At 44.0% G+C, this 22,457-nt stretch overlaps 1 protein-coding gene across 1 annotated transcript in view; it reads left to right on the forward strand.

The window, feature by feature from the left end:
- The first annotated feature begins 2,143 nt into the window (after nucleotides 1-2,143).
- LOC115597214 (serine protease HTRA1A-like) overlaps nucleotides 2,144-22,457 on the forward strand; it is a 32,900-nt gene continuing 12,586 nt past the window's right edge. Inside the window, exons 1-3 of the mRNA XM_030442974.1 lie at nucleotides 2,144-2,925; nucleotides 12,068-12,176; nucleotides 12,896-13,100. Of these exons, the coding sequence (XP_030298834.1) occupies nucleotides 2,469-2,925; nucleotides 12,068-12,176; nucleotides 12,896-13,100 (771 nt within the window). The 5' untranslated portion in view covers nucleotides 2,144-2,468. The remainder of the gene's footprint in view (nucleotides 2,926-12,067; nucleotides 12,177-12,895; nucleotides 13,101-22,457) is intronic.

Genomic DNA, 22,457 nt, shown 5'->3' on the forward strand with positions numbered 1-22,457 from the left:
GTCTTACTCTGGACTCGTAACCAAAACTACACAACTACAATAATCCCCTGAGCTGTAGTAGAGCAGAAGGATAAAGTAGTTACAAATAGAGCTAAAGTGAAGTACAAGTCCCTCAAATGTAACCTGCCCCCTGTGATGACATTCAGTTGTTGCACTAATATATGAAAAGGAATAGGAGTGTGTGTAATGAGTCCAACAGGGACATGGGATGGTAATGTGGAACCTGGTGCCTACGTTACCCACAGTGCAACTGAGCTAATGAGTGGCATCACTTGAGAGGATTTATCAGATTGCACTCAGCTTCCTCTGGAGCCACAGAAGGCTTTACAGTACTTCATTCACATCTGCAGGCGTACTCCATGACACCTATAAACACAACACAACTTTAGATGTGAAAAATTGGTGACGTTTGTTGTAACTACAGTACTTGAACATCACATACGAATAATATTCCTCCACTGCACATACAGTCTGCGTTTTCTCTCCGACACCTGTACTAGTGTGTGATCCCCTCATCGGCTCTTAGTGAGGTGCTTGTTACACATGTGGCCTCTGGCTTCACACAGCATGTGGACTTCAGGCGTGAGGTCATGTTCACTTATTCGATGTACATAGTTGATTCTGCATGTGTACAGCTGTTGAGCACACTGAACGCTCTCTGCGCTCCATCTTCACATACTCCACCTCAGCTCCTCATTGGAGGAGGCCAGACTTTGGTGTGGCTTCAGGCGAGGCCCCGTGTGGACTATGAGAGGGGCCTCCCCAGCAGACTGGAGCGGAGACATCACACAGACCTCAGTGGCGTCCATCCTCGGTTACGCTCGCTGGCCTCGGTTGGAGAATGGGTGTTCCTTACAGATGAGGTTGTTTTCATCTGAGGATTTTCCCACCGTTTCTCGCCTCGGTGCTCGCGCTCCATGATGACGGGGCCCGAGGCTGCCGCAGTGTCATACAGCTGCTGTGTGTGTCTCGCATGTTTTTAGATCAGTCGGTGACCTGAGGCCCAAAAGTCTATTCTCATGAATGAACTCAAAACAGTCTGCATTTTTACACCCTCCCTGTTTCTCTGAGAGCCTCTGACTGCCCTCCGTTTCCTTCTGCCCCTCTCTTATTGCCCTTTTGGATACAGAGGTTTGTGTTACCCTGAGCTCCGGCACACCACGGGGGGCCAGGTCCTTCCCTTCCCCAGCAGCATCCAGCCACATCATTTAAACCATTACGACCTGTGTGCCCATAATCAATCACATTGTATTGGGCCGTTTTATGACACTGATTCATTGCCTCAGTGTTTACTGGGTTCTTTTACGGCTCACCACAGACATTTAAAAACCAAACAGAGATTTGTTGTTCGCCAACCGTAAAAAAAAAAAAAAAACTCTGCTCCCTTAATACTGTAGATGTGTGCCACATCAGCAAACAATCCAGAGAAACTGGTTTTCCATTGAGTGTGTGACACAAATGTTCACTGAAATACATAGTCAGACCACTCTCTGACAGTTCTATTTATTTGGATACCCCCCATTAGATGTTTATTCTCCCCACTACTACCACCACCAGCAGCCGCATGCTCATAATAACCCAGAGCTGGGAGGAGGAGGATCAAAATAAATGGATTAATGATGCTCTCTTGCAATTTTCCAATTAGAACAAATTTGGCTGTGTGAAAAGCGCCACATTAACTCCACAAATCCGCACAATCCACCCTGCGTTTTTTTATTTTTTTTATTTTTTCCACCACTAAATAACCATCGGGCTTGTGCGGCTGCCAGGAGTGACTAATTCAGGAGGGGAGCAGTTAAAAACAACACGCAGGAAATAGGCCTGCTGGGTGTGTGGAACATCTGGGCAGCACCCCCCCCCCCCACCGCTACTGAGGTTTAATCCTCTGTTTTTATTTGTTTGTACATAATTAAATCAGGGGTCCACATCAGGAAACACGCCCCTGAGTTTCTTCCTGAGAGTCTGGCAGCTTCAGAGGTGCGCTGAGGTGACCTTGACCCTCTCACCGCCCGCCCCCTTCTTCAGGGAGAGCGACAGAGAGGATTTTACGCACAACTCGCCGACTTTTCCCTTAAGTTCTGTGTCACAGCTCTACAAAAATACCCCATTCCCACTCATGCGCAATTTCTGCCCTTTCCTCTCACTCTCATTGTATCCACTGGCGCATCACAACGCAGCTCTTCCGCCCGGCGCGTCACCTAAGCGCCCCAATCACCACGCTTGTTGTGATTATCCCCGAAAAGTGAGTTGCTTTTTTATGATGCGCTGCCAGCAACAACGTCAAGTCGCGTAATTGGCTGCGCGGTGGAGTCTCTGTTAAATGCCTCTCCGGCTGAAGGAGTGACTACCCCCACCTCTCAGCACTACTGAGCTCTCTCATCCCATAACACTGCAAGCGGAGAGCGCACATTTGGAATCCTTTAAAACTTTCTATTTAACTTATTTGTCTTATTTTTAAAGTTTAAACCATGTTTTGGTCGCTGTGCGTAATCGTCGCCTTTGCGTCCGTGCCGGCTGATGCGCAAATCACCGGCCGGTACACTGTCGGATGTCCTTCTCGCTGTGACAAGTCGATGTGTCCAAGGCTACCAGCGGACTGCCAGGCGGGACAGACCCTCGACGCCTGCAACTGCTGCCTGGTGTGCGCGTCCGGCGAGGGCGAAGCGTGCGGCGGCAGCGGGAAGCTCGGGGACCCGACGTGCGCAGAGGGGCTGGAGTGCTCCGTCTCCGGCGGGGTGGGCTACACCGTGACGGTGAGGAGGAGAAGCAAGAGTGGGGTTTGCGCGTGCAAAACCACCGAGCCGGTGTGCGGGAGCGACGGGGTGTCCTACCGGAATATCTGCGAGCTGAAGAGGGTGAGCCGCCGGGCGCAGAAGCTGCAGCAGCCACCTGTTCTGTTCATTCAGCGGGGAGCCTGCGGGAAAGGTAACGCTCAGGTTGTCCAACAAGACCCCCCCCCCCCAAAAAAAAAAAAACATACTGCAATGTTCAGAAGATCTGGTAGAAAGTTTGATGGTTAGGATTGTCAGTTTTATTGTGAAACAAACATTTCACTGAGCAGGACAGAAGTATAGTTTCTGTTGATTTCAAACAGGAGTCTCTGCAGTCTCAGCATGTGTCCAGGTATACTTGAGTAAATCTGTACATTTGATTTGACATGGATCTTGATCCTTCAAGTCCTCACTGGTCTCCACACAGATGTGATCGCTGCACTCACTGGCACACAATACCCATGTGTTCAGGATAACAAGAGCCACCATTCAAGTGCCTTTTCCCCTCTTGTTCCTGCATTACAATTAGACTCGATCACATCAGAGGGCTGTTTTTTTTTATTCTTCTTTCACCCGGTTGAATGAAGTCATGAGCTCCCCTCCCCTCTGATATAAAGCTTGGTGTGATGGATTTTTCTCTGGCAGGCACAAGCAGCAGTCACATGGCTTAAATCCTGCTTTATTGTTTCATATAATACAGCCCCTGGCAGGCCAGCCAGCATTAGCTGCACAGATAGGAATTTTTAAAGTCTGGTACGTGTGATATAGGCTGTTTTAACTGGGAAACATTCGATACATGCAGCTATATATGCGGGTGCTTTATCAGAGAGTCATGTGAACAGGGTTTCAGCCTAATCAGGGGAGCTCAGCAATAAACACACATCACTCCTGAAACAGCCCCAGTGCACATTTAATCACCGAGTCATTCGTCATCATTAAAACTACATGTGTTATATGTCTTAAAACCAGTGCTGTTAAAAAAAAAAGTTCCCAAGAGTCAAAGTTACGTAAAAGATTTTCAGTTAGAATATAACGTTGGTGAAAGTGAAAGAAGCAAAAGTCTTAAAGTATCCAAAATATATTTGAGTATTGAGTATCAAAAGTAATCATCTGGCAATAAATGTACTTGAGTGTCAAAGGAACAAGTAAAAGTAAGTTAAACATATTTACATGTATGTATAAGCTGTATTCTTGGCGTTGACTTGGTGCTGGCGTTATCAGCATTGGCAATATCAATGTTGGTGTTGTCATTGTTGGCATTAATTGCTGTTGGCTATACCAACGTTGGCTTTATCGGTGTTGGCGATATCGACGTATCAGATATCAATGTAAGCCTCTTTTTCGTGCTGTTTTCCTCGTTACTGCTGTTGGCATCGTCGTCGTCGGGTTTATCGGTGTTGGCTTTTTCAACAACGGCTTGATCGGCGTAGGCCATATCGCCGCTGCCGATACCAATCTAAGCGTTATTCATGCGCCGTTTTCAGCGCTATTGGCGTTGGCGTCATCAGCGTTTGGCTTTTTCAACATTGGCTTTGGCTTCATCGCCGTTATTGGCATCGGCGTTATCGGGGTTGGCGTTATCGACATTACCGTAATTGACCCGGCCAATTATCGGATCTGATATTCAGCAATTTTTTTTACCCGATTGCAGATGGAATACATTAACTTAAAATATGTTGCTTTAGCTCTGATGAAACATGCAGTCTGCAAAGTAGCTACTATTTACAGTTCAAGCAGCAAAAAGTATATTCGCCTGCAAAAGAAGTGCAGTAAAGGTATAAAGTAGCAGCAAATTTAAATAGTCCAGAAAAGGACATGTTCCTCGAAATTGTACTTAAGTACAGTGTTTGACTGAATATAGTTACATTCAACCACTGCTTGAAACAACAGATGAAACATTCAGGATTGAGAAGTGGTCACGCAGACACACACAGTAGCACACATGTGAGTGAGGATACAGCTGGTGAAGACATTGTATCATTCTCCAGTTAGTCGGTGTGTGTGTGTTTGTGTGTGTGTGTGTGTGTGTGTCTTCTACAGACGTCCACCTGAAGTGTGCACCATGTGTGCACATGAAAACTGCTCAATGAAGAGCTTCAACACCTGTCGCCCTCAAAGACCTATAACTTACCACAAAGCCTGGAAACTTACTAAACACCACCACCACCGGCCCGACTCCTTCCTCTCTCTCTCTTCCCCTTTCTCTCTCTCCTGTCTCCGTGTTTCTGTTGTCACTCATAAATCACACTTAACAGTCACATGAAGGAATGTCTGGCGCTGATTCAAAGCCATAATTCCTCCTGTGCCGAGGACAGTTTAAAACAGGCAGGAGACACCCGAGGAAAACACAAAATTAGCAACCGGTATTTTGAGGGAAAGGTTTACATGTACTTCAAAAACTGTGTGGGAGGCGGCGGCAGGGCAGACTGCGTCGCCACATTTGTTTGTCAGTCATGTAAGCAACTTAAAACGGTTAAGTCATTCCGAGGCAGCTAACCATGTCTGAAACAGAGCAAGACTGTGGTGAGCACCATCGATTTTCCGAGGCTCCCAGGGAAAATTTCCATAGCTGCAATAAAAGGAGTCACATTTCATTTGGTGCATCAGTTCTGCTTCTGTCCAAGCTGTTGGTGAATAATGCCGTCTGTACTGGCATCACTTCTTTTTTTAGACTGACTTACGCACAGGATGTGGTCGAGGTTGTAGCCTTAGCAGGAGTTGGCACTGTACTTAAAGGAGCAATTTGTGAGATATGGCCAGATGTTTAGTTTAAAATAGTTCAAAAATGAACAAAAATTATAAATAGAAGGTAAAGTTTTAACAGCGTGTGATGTTATCTCGGCGATCTCTAGTTTAAGTGCTGTGCTGCAGAGATGTCTACTGAAGTTAGCATGCTAATCTTAACGATAGCCCCCGTACAGTGGTGTCAGCTGGGAGATAAATGCTTGCTGTTAGCGATGAATGAACAAAATAAACGTACTTCTGTTTTCCTTACTGAACCTAAAAAAGACACCGTTCACCTTCTGAAGTCAAGTTTCTCTCTTTTACCAAACTAAGGCGAGCTTCAATGGATCATATTCACTTGGCGGCCATTTTCTTCAAGGTGTGAATCTGAAAAAAATGACAAACTCTTATCATCTCATCGCTTTCTGATTGATCAGCAACTGAAAAGACAAGACATATTTGAAGATCTGGAGGGACGTGGAGCCATATTTCAAGGGTAAAACAGCATTAGCTTCCTTTAGATTACAGCTAACGTTAGCGATCCACCGCCTCCTAGCTAACGTTACTGTTTGATATTGCTGCACGATACAGACAGGAAAGATGTAAATTTTCTCAAAAAATATCAACCCACGTCTTGGAAGTCTGGAAGTGGATGGAACCAAAAGGTAACGTTAGCTAGGAAGTTCCAAACATGTTGTTTGCAGAGAGTTGCAGCAGTTGTCGGTAACTTTGGTGACAAATTCTGGTCATATTTGTGTTTTATACGGATATTTTCTTTTCTGCTACAATGTACATCCTCTCCACTTGCGCACATTTCAGATGGATATATTATACTCTTTTCTCTACTACATTACATGCTGTATTAGGTTCAGATAAAGCTATTATTAGCAGCAACGTTCAAGTAATGTACATATTAATGCATTAGCAGTTATGATCTAATTGTGTAAAGTCTCTAAAATGTGTAATGCAGAGTATTTCTACACTGTAGCACTGAATGTAAGTGAAAGGTTTGACTTGAGTAATTTATCCACCACTGCTGAGGAGAAACTCAACCTCCTCGGAGCATTTCAAACTACCCTGCAACTTGGCCCCATGTTAAGAAAACATATGCAAGTACACTTTGCATGATGTCATCTCTGGAGGGCAAAGATGTCGATTATGCAAGCGGGTTGTTTTTGGCAAAGAAAATTAGGTCAATTATTGCTGAGACCCAGGGGTCTTATTTGTTTAAGATGTTTTAGAGACAGAACGAGGGGAGAGGAGGTGGCCCATATTAGCCATGTTTGACACAGAACTTCATATAAGGGCTGAAGAAATGACCAAATGTGTGGAATTTATTAAGAAGTATCTGGTTGAATAAAGGTGTGAGCGTGCAGATGATGTTCGCGTTACGTTTAGGATAATCTGTGTCCGATTGAGAGCTTGATACAACTGGTAACTGCTGAATGACTCTGTGCTTTGTTGCGAGCTGATGTTGCAGAATGCACTCTGTGACTCCGGCTTGTGACATGTGCTGAGCTTGCACATTCTTCCTTGATTTCTCACAGCCACTCTTAATATTAAAAGATCATCTTTGTGCACATGTTTTTTTCCCCCCGTTTTTTTATGCTGCTCTATCAGTCCGTCCCTTCTAATGTTTCTGCACGTCTCTCTGTCTGTCTGTTTTCCTCATCTATTTCCCCTTCTGTTCATGATTCCTTTAATTCTCTTGCTTTTTATTTTTTTGTTTCTCTTTCTGCTCGACCATCTTTGCTGCAGCCTCCTCCATAGACTTCCTTTGCTCTTATGCGCTTGTGTATCCCATCCAGTTTTCACCAAAACATAGGAATATTATGTTTGTATGGCCTCTTCAGCTGCCTTTCCACCACAGAGGCTTTCCCCAGAGACCATGAACCTTTGAAGGAACTCAGTGCTTTTCCAGCAGAGGGACCAGGGTCTAAAATAAGTACCGGCCGCTGCCCGTGGATTGTACTTTCCATAAGTGGTGAACATTTGTGATTGGTGTATTTCAGCCACCATGCTTCTACATTTTGCAACCGCAAGCCAGTTTGGGTTTTGTTCTTTGTTCTTCAATACATCAACATGGAATTAAAGAAAAGGCATACAGCAAATGTTCTGTTATTGTATAGTTGACCGCAAAAATGATGTGTAAAAATATGGTTTTCGTACGTTAGGGGACTAATTTGCCGAATGGGTTAGGGAGCATTTTAGTTCATCACTGTTTCCTATTAATTACCTCGACTATTGCAGGCCGCCAAAGTCCTATTAGCCCCGCCAGAGTTTCATGATAATCCAAACATGGTTTTTTACTTCTCAGCATTAAAGATCTCCAATTTTGCGCTGTTGCTTCAGCTAAGAAACTCAGAAGGTCCAAGGCCCACCGTAGTCTCACGTGGGCATCGCTGGATCCTTGTAAAATAGTTCCTTGGGCTAAAAACCTCCCGGTTTTTTTGGGTGGAAATGTGGCTTTTTCGGCTTTCCTTGCTCACCAGACGCCCTGCCTGCTCATTTCTGCCAGTGTGGTCACTGTTGGACCACGATAAATCTCACTAAACTGTTGCGTTGGTAATAAAATCCTTCAGCTTCAGAATCTTTCCAATTCTGAACTATTTTAAAGTAATTCTATTAATGTTGTTGTCTTCTGTGTGTGTGTATTGACGTCCCAAATGGAAAAAAACAAAGTTCTTTGAGTTTAAAAACAATAAATATGGAACAAATTAAAACAAAAATAGAAATGGAAAATGAGGTTAGTTAAACTCACACAGTCACACAGTGGGTCACCTGCCAACGTGTCGTCCTAATAATATAAACAGCAGCAGAGCTCAACTGTGAATCTTCGTTAATGCAGAGAAGCCGAGCCTCGTCGAATGACTCATGATCTGACACTGAGTCATTACGGATGTGTATTGAACCAAAATCAAATCAATGACTTACTAGAAATGCTTTCATAATAGCGTACACATAACTAAGTGACTGTGGTTGCCATTATTCCCAAAGCTCCACTTAAGGCACAGAGGTTTAGTTTCTGCTACAAAGCCAGTGAAGACCAAAGAGGAAACACTAGGACTTGCATGTAATTTACATTATACTGAAAAACACATTTGTTTTTCCTCAATTTTTCACACGTTATACACATTAGTATAAGCCTGGTGGGCATCCGTTTGTCCTCAGTGCATGAAGACGAGGCGCTGACCTGTATTCACATAGTTTTCTTTCGTCTAGGGGAAAAGAAAAAGCTGCTTCCGCCTGCAGGCGCCAATAAAACAGCGGGTACTATGTATGGGAAAATTGAAAAAGAAAAGAATCCGAGATCTCGAGCGGGGACCCTTGTGGTGAAGGTCAATGTGTAGAGAGGGGAGGGGGGTAATGGGTGTGTGGGGCGATGATGATCGGGAGAAAGAAATGGTGAGCAAAGAAAAGCGCCTTTATATGGACTTTCTTTTTTAAGATGTTGTGTTTGAATGGTCTCCCTGCATTGAATTGGAGTTTTGACTCCAGAAACATTTGATTATTGTTTACTGCTGCTTAACTTGATTCATATCTTTTATCAAGCAGTCTTTTTCCCACGATGAGCTTGGTTCTTTACTCCCACTTGAACAGAATCATCAGCGGTTTTGGTTCCATTGTTGTGGAAATGGTACTGTATCTCCACTTTCAGCAGAGACAATTAGACAAAGACAAAAAAAAAGACAAAGACAAAAAAACTAAATGGCTCCATACAGCTCTCCCAGGGTAATCCAAGTCGCTGGAAGTTCTGCGGTCGACTGAGTAATTTACACCGTCGACGTGGGGTCGAGCTTGTGAACCCTGATTCAAAATGGATGCGAGTGGATGCTTTAAGCAAAGCAGCTACGTTGAAGTGGCATAAAGAAAAATAAGGGTATAAAGTCCTTTTTTCTTTCAGTAAAACTAGTAATACCACAGCGTCAAACTGCTATGTTACAAGTAAAAGCCCAGCATTTAAAATCATACTCAAATAAACGTGCACATTTACGGTATTAGGATCAAAATAATAGTACTAAAGTAAAATGATGTAATACTGAGGAAAATATGTATTACAATATATAAAAATTACTAACGCTGCAGCTGCTACTCAATGCTGCAGTTAGCTTAATCCATGACACTGTATCATTATGCAATCTGAGACTTATAATTGAAACCTGTTCTTGAGGATGCTTTCTGTGCGGCTGACCAACATCTGTCAGTCACCAACCAGCAAATTATTTCCACACACATTTGTATTGACACCAACTAAGCTATCTAGTTATGCGGCTAATAAGCTGTTGAGCTACAGTTTGTGATGTCTGTGTCGTTGCCTCCTGGAGTCTTTCAGCGGACGGAAGAATGTCAACATGTGGATCAGACTCTAATCAGAAGGCTTTGCATCCCAACTTCCTCTCCACGCATCAGTGAGATTCGGGATTTCAAAGTTAAGGATGAATTGGTATATTTTTTTTATGGCTTTTAAGGAGACGGCTGCTCCTCAGTCTGGCTCATAAATCAACCTAACTCTGCAGCAGCAAAGCCTTTGCTAAGCTCGTTTCAGCGGTATATATAAATCAGGCAACAATGGCTCGGTTCAGACTCTGAATCTGTTCACCACATCTTGATTCAAGATTTCCCAACTCCAAAAGATCGTCACCGCTGGGCTTATAAGTCTGCTATCATCACATCATGCTGCAGCATGACCCTGGGAGTGAAAAATGTTCACATGTGTATGAGGAGGCAGCACTCATCCTAACATGATGAAGTGGAAGAGACTGAGAGCCTGCATGGACGCTCCAGAACAAACACGAGCTCTGGACAGTGGGCCAGTACTCTCTAACTATAATCCTATCAGAGCTGACCACGAACCCCTCGGGTGTGAGGCGAGCGCAGGGAGAGTGACTCCGGCCTTTTCCATTACTTCTCTGTCTAACTGTGGCAGGACGCTTGCGTGACGTTTATCGGATTTAATGTTTGATTTGTAGCCTTAAAGTTCAATAAGGAAAATACATGTGGTTCCATTTGTAAATGACCGACTTCAGATTTTGCTGGCGGCACGGCTCCTGCGATAGAAATATCAATGTCAGTCGGTGCACGACTGCTCGACTTCTTCCCAAAATATCTTAACTTATATCAGATGGATTGCGTCGCAGTTTTGTACAGACATTCATGCTCCCCTGATGATGAATCTTACTGACTTTAGTGATCATCTGTTTCTCTCTAGCACCACTATAAGGCCGGCAATGATTTCTCAGTGTTTAGATAGATAGATAGAATAACTTTAATGATTGATTAATAATTACGTGTCCTGTGAAACATCTACTAGTTGGATTGGTACAAAATATGAAATAGGCCTTCATGGTCCCCAGAAGATGTACCCTATAGGGCCTTACTATGTTTGCTTTTGGCCTAAAGAAATCCATTTTGTCATCCCATCTCCATTGTTTGAGCAATAAGCAAATCAAAATCAGTAAAATCAACAGTTGAACTTATCGCAATCTCTTGCTGCGTGTGGTTTCAGTGAATGAATAACATGTATTTCCACCTTTATTCCTCTTAATCATTTACATAATGTGTTAAGAAACTGAGTCGTTGTGTTCACCTAAATGAAACCTTAAATGAAAAGGTTTGGTGCACCAGTGCGAGCTGAATGATGATGTTAGAGAATTTCCCTCTTGCGGGTTGACAAATGTTTTCTTACAGTGTAATTTAGTGGCACTCAGTACGGCGTGATGGTGCTCATTCCACGCTTGTGTTAGCTTAACTGCACCTAAAGCGGAAAAGTCTCTCTCTCTCCTTAACCCTTCACTGCAATCAGCGATATCCCAGGGCTTAGGGGCGCCTTTGACTTTCACACGAATCCAGTCCTCGAGGAGATACAGGCCTATTAACCGAAAATTGTCCTTGTGAGACAAAGTGCTTTGAGGTACGTGGCAAAATGAGGGTTTACGAATGGAAGGATGAAGAGCTCAAAGGGAAAAAGGTCTGGGGAGTTTTGATTCATGGCTTCGGTTTAAGTGTCTTCTGGGTACGATTTAATTACCAGGTAAATCACTCAACATTTCCCGACTTGCCCAACACTGGAGAGAGATGGCGGGATGGATGATTCAGTGAATCTGGCAGCGCTCAAACCCAGAGTGTCTGACAGTGTGTGTTCATGTGTGTGTGTGAGAGAGAGAGAGAGAGAGACAGTACGACGGTATTATACTTGTGAGAGCCTGTCTTGAGAAAAGAACCTGCTGATGGTTTAAGGGTCTGTGTGTACAAATCAGCAAGGGTAAGATAAGGGTAAAGGTCAAGGTTAAGTATTTATTTGTAAGATTTATGGCCAAGGGGGTAAGTGTTTTTAAGTGTGTGTGAGTGTGTGTGTGTGTGTGTCAGACCTGACCTAGACAGTCTCGACCGCGGATGAACTGTCATCCTTTCCTTCCCCCCGACGTGTTATGATAAAGGGCTGTTTTATGTGTTGGGTTTTTCTATTCTCTCACCGCTCTTACATCATGCAGTATTTCAGTGCATTTTCTGTTTGTTTTCACTCGACTGACATCCAACATGTGTCTGTGTGTGTGTGTGTGTATCTGTTGCAGTTTCAGCTCAGGACAACAACCCAGACAGCCCAAGACACAAATACAACTTCATCGCCGACGTGGTGGAGAGAATCGCCCCGTCTGTGGTTCACATTGAACTCTACCGCAAGTAAGAGCCGCGCACCTGAACACGTGTATGTGTGTTTGTGTGTGTGTTTGTGAGAGAGTGTTGGACGGACTGAAACACGAGAATTAACAGCCCACCTGTGTACTTAACTAGACCACACCAGTCGGTAGAGCACCTCACTCTCCGCTTCGCTCCTCCACCGTCTTTTACTCTATGTCGTCTCACCAGCTTTCATGCTCTTTTATCTCCTCCTCTCAACCTTCTTCGACACCTACGGTTCTTTGTCGGCATTGTCTCTGTTCGGTCTGCCACCGCGGCTTGTAAAGAGGTTCTTTGAATGTCTGCGGCTCTATTGATTTTCCTTTCTCGCGCCCTTCCGTCTTCCCCTCACTCACATCCGTATCTTGTCTTTCCCGTCGCCTCAGGTGGACTTAAAAGCACTTTCTCCCCCGTTGAGGTCGTGCTGTATAACGCTGGAGCGTCTGTTTGATTTCCACCATTACTGTTTATGTGTTTACTTAATCTCCCCAGCTCACCTCTGAATACCAGCCTTCCTACTGTTTTTTTTTATATCTACCTCCTGTTCACAAGATCTGTTCTCACGCACTCATGCTTTTAACTTTGTCTGCTTTCAACTTTTGAGTCTTACACCACTGTTACATCATGTATCAGTTTTCGAATCCTCTCAGCCTGTTTTTTCTCTGAGGACGGACCTTGAAAATGTGAAGTAAATATAAACCATCCTCTGCTTCCTCCCACAGGATGACTTATTCCAAGCGGGAGGTGGCGGTGGCCAGCGGTTCTGGCTTCGTCGTGTCAGAGGACGGCCTGATTGTGACCAATGCCCACGTCGTGGCCAACAAGCACCGGGTGAAAGTGGAGCTGAAGAGCGGCGGCTCGTACGACGCCAAAATCAAAGACGTGGACGAGAAATCGGACATCGCCCTCATTAAGATCGAAGCACCGGTCAGTCAAAACCCAAGACGGGGGTAGTGATAGGTTTCCTGAAATCTTAAACATAAAATGTTGATGAAACTAAGTGCTTAAACACTCAAACGCTTTCTGGATGCCTTAATTTGTTGAAGCCTTTGTCAGAACGGTCTCCCTTAAAGAAGTAGTTCCAATTTTTAGGAAACTGATCTTGCAAATACAGTGCTTAAGCCAGAAGGTGATTAGCTTAGCTTAGCATACAGGCAAGGAAGTCGCTTGGTGGTTGTCAAGAAATAATTAGAGCAGGGGTTCTCAAAGTATTGACGGATAAGAATCAGTTTAGGGAGTCAGCATACAATTCGGGAGCTGAAGAGGAAAACCCATGAACTTGTTGTAAGACTTGAGATTGGTCTCATAGTAACGTTCAACTTCACTCAATTTCTTGAGCAGTGAATTTGGCAATGCCTCGATCCCACTGATGAAGCAGATGTCTCACCTCCACATTTAACTGCAGAGCTGTCCACAGAAATTGTTCATTTTAGCTAGCAGCTCTTGCGTGACTGACAGGACACAATTCCCTTGTATGCTCACTAAATGCCCTGACCCAGGGCAGTTGCTAGGAATTCTGGGCCCCCTGAAAGAATATCGGTGTGGGCCCCTCTACCCCATTCATTGCCACCTTCAATTTTCTTGTTTTTCAGTATTCTTGACGGTGCCTGGTGTAATACACCCAATTTGTTTCCTTTCTTACGATTAACGACTTAACAAGTCAGAGTATGATTATGTAAATGATGTATTATTAGTTGTCTTATTCTCATTTCACTGATTTGCAACACGTTATTACACCTCTGATTGCAAATACATTTTCAATTAAACACTCAACAAATAGGTAGTGGGTCACTAATAAACCAAAACAGCCAACCAGTGTGTACATCCCTCACTCACCATCAAAGGCATCACTGGACTGCTGGGCTGAGCATCTGCTGTGGGGTCAAACTCAGATGAAGCAGCTACTGCTGATTCTGGAGCAGCAGGGCATAAAGGTTTATTGTTCCATTATATATATTGTAAACATTATATGTTATGTTTAATGGAAAAAATGATGCAGAACGAACCTATTCTTGGACAAAATCTAAATGGGCTTCTTAGTGCCATAGCTCTGGGTGGACAGCTTCACTTTACCAGGCAAAAAATATTTTTAGACCATTCAAAAGTCGGTGTAAACTGTCCAGAATTCTAAATAGTCTCTTTTACTTTGTTGTTGTCAGCTATTATGGTGTCTTTTATTTTATACTGCTATGAAAACAAACAAATCTTTGAACATTTAACTTTTTTGTATTTAGGCTATTCAAATGTCCCACTAATAACACATTTTACAAGACCACATTGAACACATCATGATAACGTAACTGACCTTCGTCAGATGGTCATAATTACTGAGTAGAACTTGAATGCGTCATAATACAATTCTATGCAGCCTCTGAATGGGCGCATACTGGAGCACTGTCCGACAGTGATATGTGTGAAACACACAGTCACTGTAGTAGCCCCTAAATTAGTCACGCTCAGTTATAGCTACTCTAGGAACCGTTGCTCTACAATGAACTGGCGACTTGTCCAGAGTGTAGCGCGGCCAGATGACAGCTAACGTAGGCTCCAGCCTGCGCCCCGTCAAAGGTAATGTTACAGACATTAAATTAATGAACAAGTAGGCTAATTGTTTCAGCCGCCCTCGGTAGTTTTACTCTCACCATTCTTAGAAAATAAGTTGTTGATGTCCTGGGCCCCTGCTCTGCTGCTTCTACTCCTGGCCTCCTTCTCAACTCTCTTCTGGTGTCCGGACTTGTGCTTTTTGGGGGGCATCCTAACCCTGCTGGAGTTCGCTCGCGCTCACTTAATTCCGATGAGGAAGAACTATGGGAAGAACGAACCGCGGTGTGGACCAAACCATTTTTTAAGAAGGGGCTAGGGGGGTTATTGAAATGATTAAAATTAGAATATTGTATGACTTGTGGCTTTGTTTTAATTCGGATTCATTCGTATGAATATATATTAGTTCAGTGTATGCATAGCCATTTTGTCATAGAGGCTACTGGGGGCTGTGTGTGGGCCCTATAGCGGGCTGTGGGCCCTTAGAATTGTTATCACCTTTCCCCCCTATGCGACGGCGCTGCCCTGACCCTAAATGCCGTGCAACCAGTTATCGTTCCTGAATCTCTCATGAATAAGATCATTTCCCAAAGTGTGATTTCTTTCAAAAAGATAAACCTTGTCTCACTGAGATGTGATTACTTTCACTGAGATAAGATAACATGCTCACTGGAAGAAAAAATGTCCTCTACTTTCCCACTAAACTTGCTCTTCCTTTCTGTTCACCCTCTGTTAGCTGAACGTTCTTTGGGTCAGCGTTCGTTTGTTGGCGTTTGACCCAAAGAATAACATTAAGTCATGTCTTATCACAACCACCAGTACGGGTGAATACAAAATTGTTCTTCTGACCCTGGTTAGCTTCAAGCAACGACGTCTCATATATTAATGTTGGAAAAATAACATTGCTGGTCAGGTGACTCTGTAGACCACAGCTCCCTCCAGGATGACAACAACAGATGTGGACAAATGTTGCTTTCACAAATGAGCTTTACAAGTCAGGTGCGAAGGAGAGACTTCGCAAAGGTGCTAATGTTTTCTGCACCAAGATCAAAACATGAACTCACCGTTTTGTTATTCTGCAGTTAAAACGTTGTGAAATTCGACGGCCGGGGGTTTTGCAGAAAGGGCTCTGAATCTCGGAGATTGTTCAAAGCGCCAGTGAGGTAAAGCGAGAATGCAGGTGCAGCCACGCTGGGTCTTTAAAAAGACAGCTGGATGGAGAGTCCTTCCAGATCCTGCTGGTGTTCAGACAACTCAACTTGCAAAACAAACACCTGACAGATATTTCACAAGTCCTCTCACGAGCAGCTTGCCGACAGCGTCATCCTGAGCATCGATCGCGGTCTGCTGAGATTAGCAGGAGACGATCACAGACACGAAAGTCTCACTGTTGGGTTGCAACGGCCCAGAACATGAGCCTGTCACAGTGTTTCAATTTAACAAACTTAAAGCCAGTGATGATATTTAACAAGAAAGAGCTGAATATCTCTCTACACTTTGCAGCACAGGTCATGTAATTGCTGTTTTTCTCTCTCTTTCCCTCCACGTCCCCGTCTGTCTGTGTTTATTTCTCTGTCTGCTGGACGGGAGGGATCCAGATTACATGTTAATCACAGCGAACAGTCATGTGAAGGAATGCTTGGCAGACGTCCAGGGCCTATTGACTGCGAGTCGTAGCAGAGCTGAGTGCATTACGGAGCGCACTCTCATGGCTGGGTGACACAGCTGAATAGATGCTCATGACAGCAACACAAGGTGTATTACAAAGACCTCCGATTCTGAAAAGAGGTCGAAACACTCCGGTTTTTGTTCGGCCTGACAATGTGAGCGAAGAGTGCGGAAGAGAGCAGCGACAGACGCTTTGTTTCTGCTCATCCTTTAATGAAAGCTGTTCTGTCCGCTCATGACAGGCTGATCTTCATTCAGGCTTCTCCGCGTTTGTATGCATCAAATGCTCGGTGTGCGGCTGTGGAGATTGAGGAGCGACTCTCACAATGTTGGAGACGCATGAGCGATAACCTCATGCCTCATCGTTGCAGAGGCCTTGAAGCGCATGCAAGACAAGAAATATTCCCCAGCCCGTTGCCTTAAAGTGTATTTGTAGCACTCCTCCGCATGGCTGGTAAACATCAGGGGATTGTAGTAAACCCAGTTTATTGCAGTCAAGTGACGGCCAGATGTATGCAGGGTGTGATGCTGGCAGAAAACGCATTCACCATCATGAGTGTAAGTTATTGTGTGAAGTCGGAGCAGGTCATCCAGGCCGCGAGTCGGTGACGAAGCCCCAGAAGACCTGAGGTCTCTTTGGAAAAGGCCACATGATTTAGACGGAGCCGGTATTTTTGCTAATGAGGGGAGGTCAGCGTGTGTGTGTGTGTGTGTGTGTGTATGTGTGTGTGTGTGTGTGTGTGTGTGTGTGCGGAGCCAGTGAGAGTTAATACAGGAGGAAATTAGAGGATGAGTGAGTTATAATGAGAGGGCAGGAGGGCGAGCAGAGCTGTCATTTCGGATACATTTCAAACACAGTCATCCAAAACCTATAGACACAGGGTGTTTCACCTCAGCACCTAAAGAGGGATCATTTATACTTTCCAGCTTTGAAATAAGCTTTATACTGATGGTGCAGATTACTTACCTGGCGAGGCAGCTGGACCTGTGAGATCAAGCGATCATCTGAACCTCAGGGGTCCAACCAATCCACGTCTGGCAGCTACGGGTCGTGATGACTGCCGAGAGAAGCAGCTGTTTCGTTTGAGAACAACAGTGGCGGGACTTCAAAAGGTTAGCGTGGATGCTGCTGTAATACGAGTTAGATCAGAGCCGTTATATCCTTCAGGTGAAGGAACAACACCGCCGAAGGGTCTTCTCGATGGAAAAGACGGAGCATTGTCCCGTCAAAGCTCTCTTACAGTTCATCCTTGACTGCAGGTGACGAAGCAATCGTCACTCAAGGTCGACTCGCTCGCTTAGCTCTTGAATGAACCATCAGCCTCCTTGAGTGGAGATTGTAAAGTCAACGGCTGTTTCCAGCGTGAGAGTGACCTGGTTTAATTTTTACTGTATATCTCAGAATAATGGATATGGATAATAATAATGGATATTAATGGCGATGATGCGTTCAGTCATGAATAAGTGGACCTTGGCAATAGTTTTGTCTGCTGTGATGTTACTGGAGACGAGAGTTGATTTGTCTATTAATGAAAGAGTTTAATAAGAGACAATTAATCAGCTATTCCATGAACAACTAGAACAATAATTCAGCATTTAAGTTTAAAGGAAGAATTTCAAACGTTCAAGCTGTTAATGAATTATTTCAGGTTTCTTGGACTGGTGGTTGGACAGAACATCATCTCAAGCTCTCGTAAATTGTGATTGGTATTTATTTACTGTTGCATAACTTATATTATATAGGCTGAATGATTAACGGAGAAAATGACTGGCAGATTCATCAATAATGAAAATGATAAATGGTTGCAGCCCAAGCTGACTATGAAATAGAGTAATTAAATAAGCCGGGTGTGCCAGCAAGGCCTGCTGTCACTGCCCACTAAGCTGTTTTTGTTCTTGGTCATAATTTAAGTCTTGAGTGTTTTTGATCAATTCAAGTCTTTACGGAGGCAAGTCGAGTCTGAAGTCCTTATTTTTCTGGCTTAAATCGGACTCAAGTCTCAATCCAACATCTCTGAAAGTAGACTTAAGAACATGAAGCTCATCTGGATTTAAAAGTGTGAACAAGCGTTTAAAGTGATCCGTCAAATGTATCTTCTCTTCAGTTTAAGGAGCTTTTCAGATCAGAGCTTCGGGTTTTTTAAAGAGATCTCTGTGTCTACAAGCACGAATTGGGCTGCTTTGTAGCAAATTTTCCAAATGTGAGTTGAGAATTTTATGTCTCGACGGATAGGCCCGCTGAATACACCTCTTTAATCTCGTCTGCCTTCGCCCTCTGCTCGTTATTCACTTGCAGCGCTCTCTGTATCAAATAAAGACTGATTGCTTCACAGATGATCACTAAACAATTGCACCGGTTTATGAGTGAGAAAGTTGAAAGTTAAGTTTTCCCTGAGTGTAATTATTTGCTTCTGTCGTCTTGCTCCTCCATTTTTCTGTGTGAAATTGGAGTTTATTGGTAGCAAGGCCCGGTCCGTTCCTGGGGCTGTGGTCTACCCCTCCGCTCTGGGGAATACATTAGTCTGTCTACAGCAGCTGGAACTTTGGAGGGGAAGGAGGGGGGCTCACTTGTTCCTGTGTAGAGAGTACGGGGGGAAAAGAGAAAGCAAAGAGGAACAGAGAATGCGGCAGCGATGTGGTCAAGGCCTGGAAAATGGATCCATGCGTCTGGAGGACTATGTGAGCTAATAGGCTAACGAGCGCTCTGTGTGATGTGGCACAGTGGAGGTAGAAGTCAGGTTTAAAGCCTCTCATTAACCCCATTCTCTCATTCGGAATTTGGACGCGGTCACATTCACTTGGAAGTCCTTTCAATGAATTGGACGCGTTCACTTTTACCTGGAACGACTCACTCTGGACTTGAAAGCGCGCTGACTTGGAACAAATTAATTTAATCACATCAACCTGCGTTGACTCCCGCAGCCTTGGAAGCATCCGCTCTGTTTTGGAATGACTTCAGTGTGCTGTGCGGGGAAGTTTCCACATCATTCCAGAGCATTTCATTGGCACTGCATGTGCAGTCATTAACCTGAGGTCTGTTATGTGTGCTTTATACTGCGAGTGCAGCTGAATGCAGTGAATGCACTGATCCTCGGCTTTTGTTCACGCTGCAGCTCGAGCATTATTTCACTGAATCGATTGTGATGAACTGACCGTTTGCCTAAACCAATCCCCCCAAACAATGATCATAGCTTAGCCACAAAGATTGCTTCAGATATTTCAACCAGAACCAAAAAACACACGAGTGTAAGCAACTAGCTTGGCGAAGAGTTAGCATATCATTAGCTAACTGCATTATTTCACCAGTTCACTGATGTTAGCAGCTCTGTCCTGCTCTTACACAAGTTTAAACACAGATAAACATGTTAGCTGACATAGCATTAGCCAAAAACATAGGCTAATCCTTATCCTCAGAGGCTTTTCTCTTGTAAATGCGAAGCCCAAATCTTTTTTCTGTGTTGCTCGTCCAACTATGTTTTTCTCTTGTAACCATCCAAATGGGGTTATTTTAAGATGCTGGAAGCATATCTTATGCTCCCAAACATTTAGGAGTCCAAATGGTTCTGTGTTCAATATGTTTCCTTGGGTCAACAGGTTTAAATCACCCAGCAACAGCTTATAGCCTTCTGATGTTCTCCTTGAAACCTTTGCTCTCAAATTTTTGGGCAGGACTGTTTTGTGAATTTAATCTCTGTCTGTCCTTTTGCAACTTTACTGCAAAGATGGCCCATACCAACGTCTTTCTGTTTTAGATTATAACAAGGGACACACATGCCTGGAAACATAGGGATGAGCCCAGAATAAAAGTAGTTAATCCATTTTCCCTTCCAATACTGTGCCAATAACACTGGGGCTAACTGTAGGCTACCTTGCAGGTGGTAAAGTTGGAGGCAGTTGTTTCGCTTCATTACAGAACCATAAAGAATGCAAAATCAATATCTGCAGACTAAAAACTGGAATTTGCTTCCGGAAATCAAGGACTAATTTCAGAAATAACTACAAATGTTGTAGCAATATTGAGTGGTTAATTTGCCACCATTATCGTACGTGCCAATGCGAAAATGGAACCAGCACCAGATGCGATACAGATAAGTTGTTTTAAAAGGGAACTGAATCCCACTGAAACTGTTAGATGTGACTCCAAAGAACAGAGACATTAACTTAACCCTCGTGCTAAAATCAGATTTCTAAGGGTTTCAGTGTGGCAGAGGAGAACTGGCCTCCTGTTTCCCATATGGTCCCCCGAAACAATGGCACTGTTTGTCTCTGCGCTACCCATCACCCAGTATTAAGAGTCTCAAACCATTCTGTCTGGGAAATTTGCCTGATGCTGGTTTGGACTGGGCTATTATTGGAATATGTATGTGTGTGTGTGTGTGTCTGTTTATGTGCAGAGAGGAAAGAGAAGGACTGCGCCTCCACGTGTTCCTGCGTTTATCTTTATCTGTTTATCAGCAGCATCGGGTAAATGTTTCCCCAGGAAGTGAGATATATGTCCACGTTTCCCCAGATGATGCGCGCTGACAGACAAAAGCAAACTCGCAATCAATTATTCAAATCCGCAGCGGGCCCATGTGTGAGTGTGTGTGTGTGTGTGTGTGTGCACATGGATGGGTTTAAGGCGGCTCACAGCATGGGACATCGAGGACACGGTCCATTGCCAGTGGAAAGACGCTGCATGTCGTCCTTCAAAGACAGGAGGAGGGGAAATGAATCACATCCTCCTCTCCTCCTGATCCAGCCTCTCTCCTTCATCTCTTGTCCCTGCGACCCAAAATGGTTCCCATGCTTTAGGAGGACAGTTTTGTCGGAGGGGAGCCAAGGAAAACACACTCACACACTCTTTGCCCTGCTGGGCTCTCGACGCACTTTGTCTTGGCCTACTTTCATAGCTGCGTGATTGTTTTCCAGGCCCGCTGGACGGGGCAGCAGACTCGCCCGCAACTGCTTTAGTTTACCAGCCGCTGACGTCACTTTAGATGAGGCGTGATAGAAAAGTGTCAAATCCACCAAGGCTGCAGTTGGATGATTGAATACCAGCAGAGCATCTGAGACGCTCTTCTACTATAAAAGTTTTTATTTATTACTTGCTTTTGCACTAAATAGAGACATGTCTGCAATTCATATTTGACTTTGCAGGTCTTTACTTTACTGGAGTGTTTTCACCCTGGGCTACTTTATACTTCTACTCCAGCACATCTTCGTCTTGTACTTTAAACTCCACTATGTTTATTCGACAGTTATATAAACCAGCTGCTTTTCATATAAAAAAGAGAAGCCAAAACACATTTTTTATTAGTGATAAAACCGAATAATAATGTGATCATTTAACACCTTGAATTAGTACTTTTTCATCATAATTTTTCAGGTCGTTCACCAAAGCCCCCCTTACTCCTCGTGTTTCTCTGTCGTATCACTGTCGGCCGCTGTCCTTCTCTTGGTTGCTGTCCAAACCAAAAAACAACTGTAAGAATCCCAGTTTGCCCTCAAAACCCCCGATCTCAGCGCTGTGATAAGCCAGAGTGCAGAGGATCTTTGTCTGATCACATATCATACAATGTACAACACAGTAAAACTGGTACTCTGCATTTAACCCCTCCTGAGTGAGTTAACTCCTCGTATTTTGATCGCGCAAGGGCAGGTGCGCTTCCTTTGTGTCGCAGTGTGACCTACAATTTTGCGGGAAAAATACCCAGTGGGTTCAATGAGTAGCTTAGCAAAAGCAAAGTTTGCGGGAAACAAATCTATATGTGTAAGGTGTAATTTTTCTACAGTCATAGCACTGCGCACACTATTGACTTCAGAAGATGCAGAGAAGCCAAGAAGTCTATTACCAGTTTTACAACATTTTGAATTCCAGACTTTTACTCGTAATGCATATTTTTAGACTATGTTATTTATTTTCTATGGCCCCCCCCTCCACTGTCTGGCCTTGCCTCAAAGGGTTTGTTTATCCTGATTAGGAACAAGCATATGGCGACTGGAGATTTGTGGCGTGTAAAATAAATGTAGCAGCTAAAAAAGAGTTTTCTGCATAATGTCCTCAATGAAAATTGTTGACAAAGTGCTCCGATT

This window comes from Sparus aurata, chromosome 15, assembly GCF_900880675.1.
Source record: "Sparus aurata chromosome 15, fSpaAur1.1, whole genome shotgun sequence".
NCBI classification, from domain to species: Eukaryota; Metazoa; Chordata; class Actinopteri; order Spariformes; family Sparidae; genus Sparus; species Sparus aurata.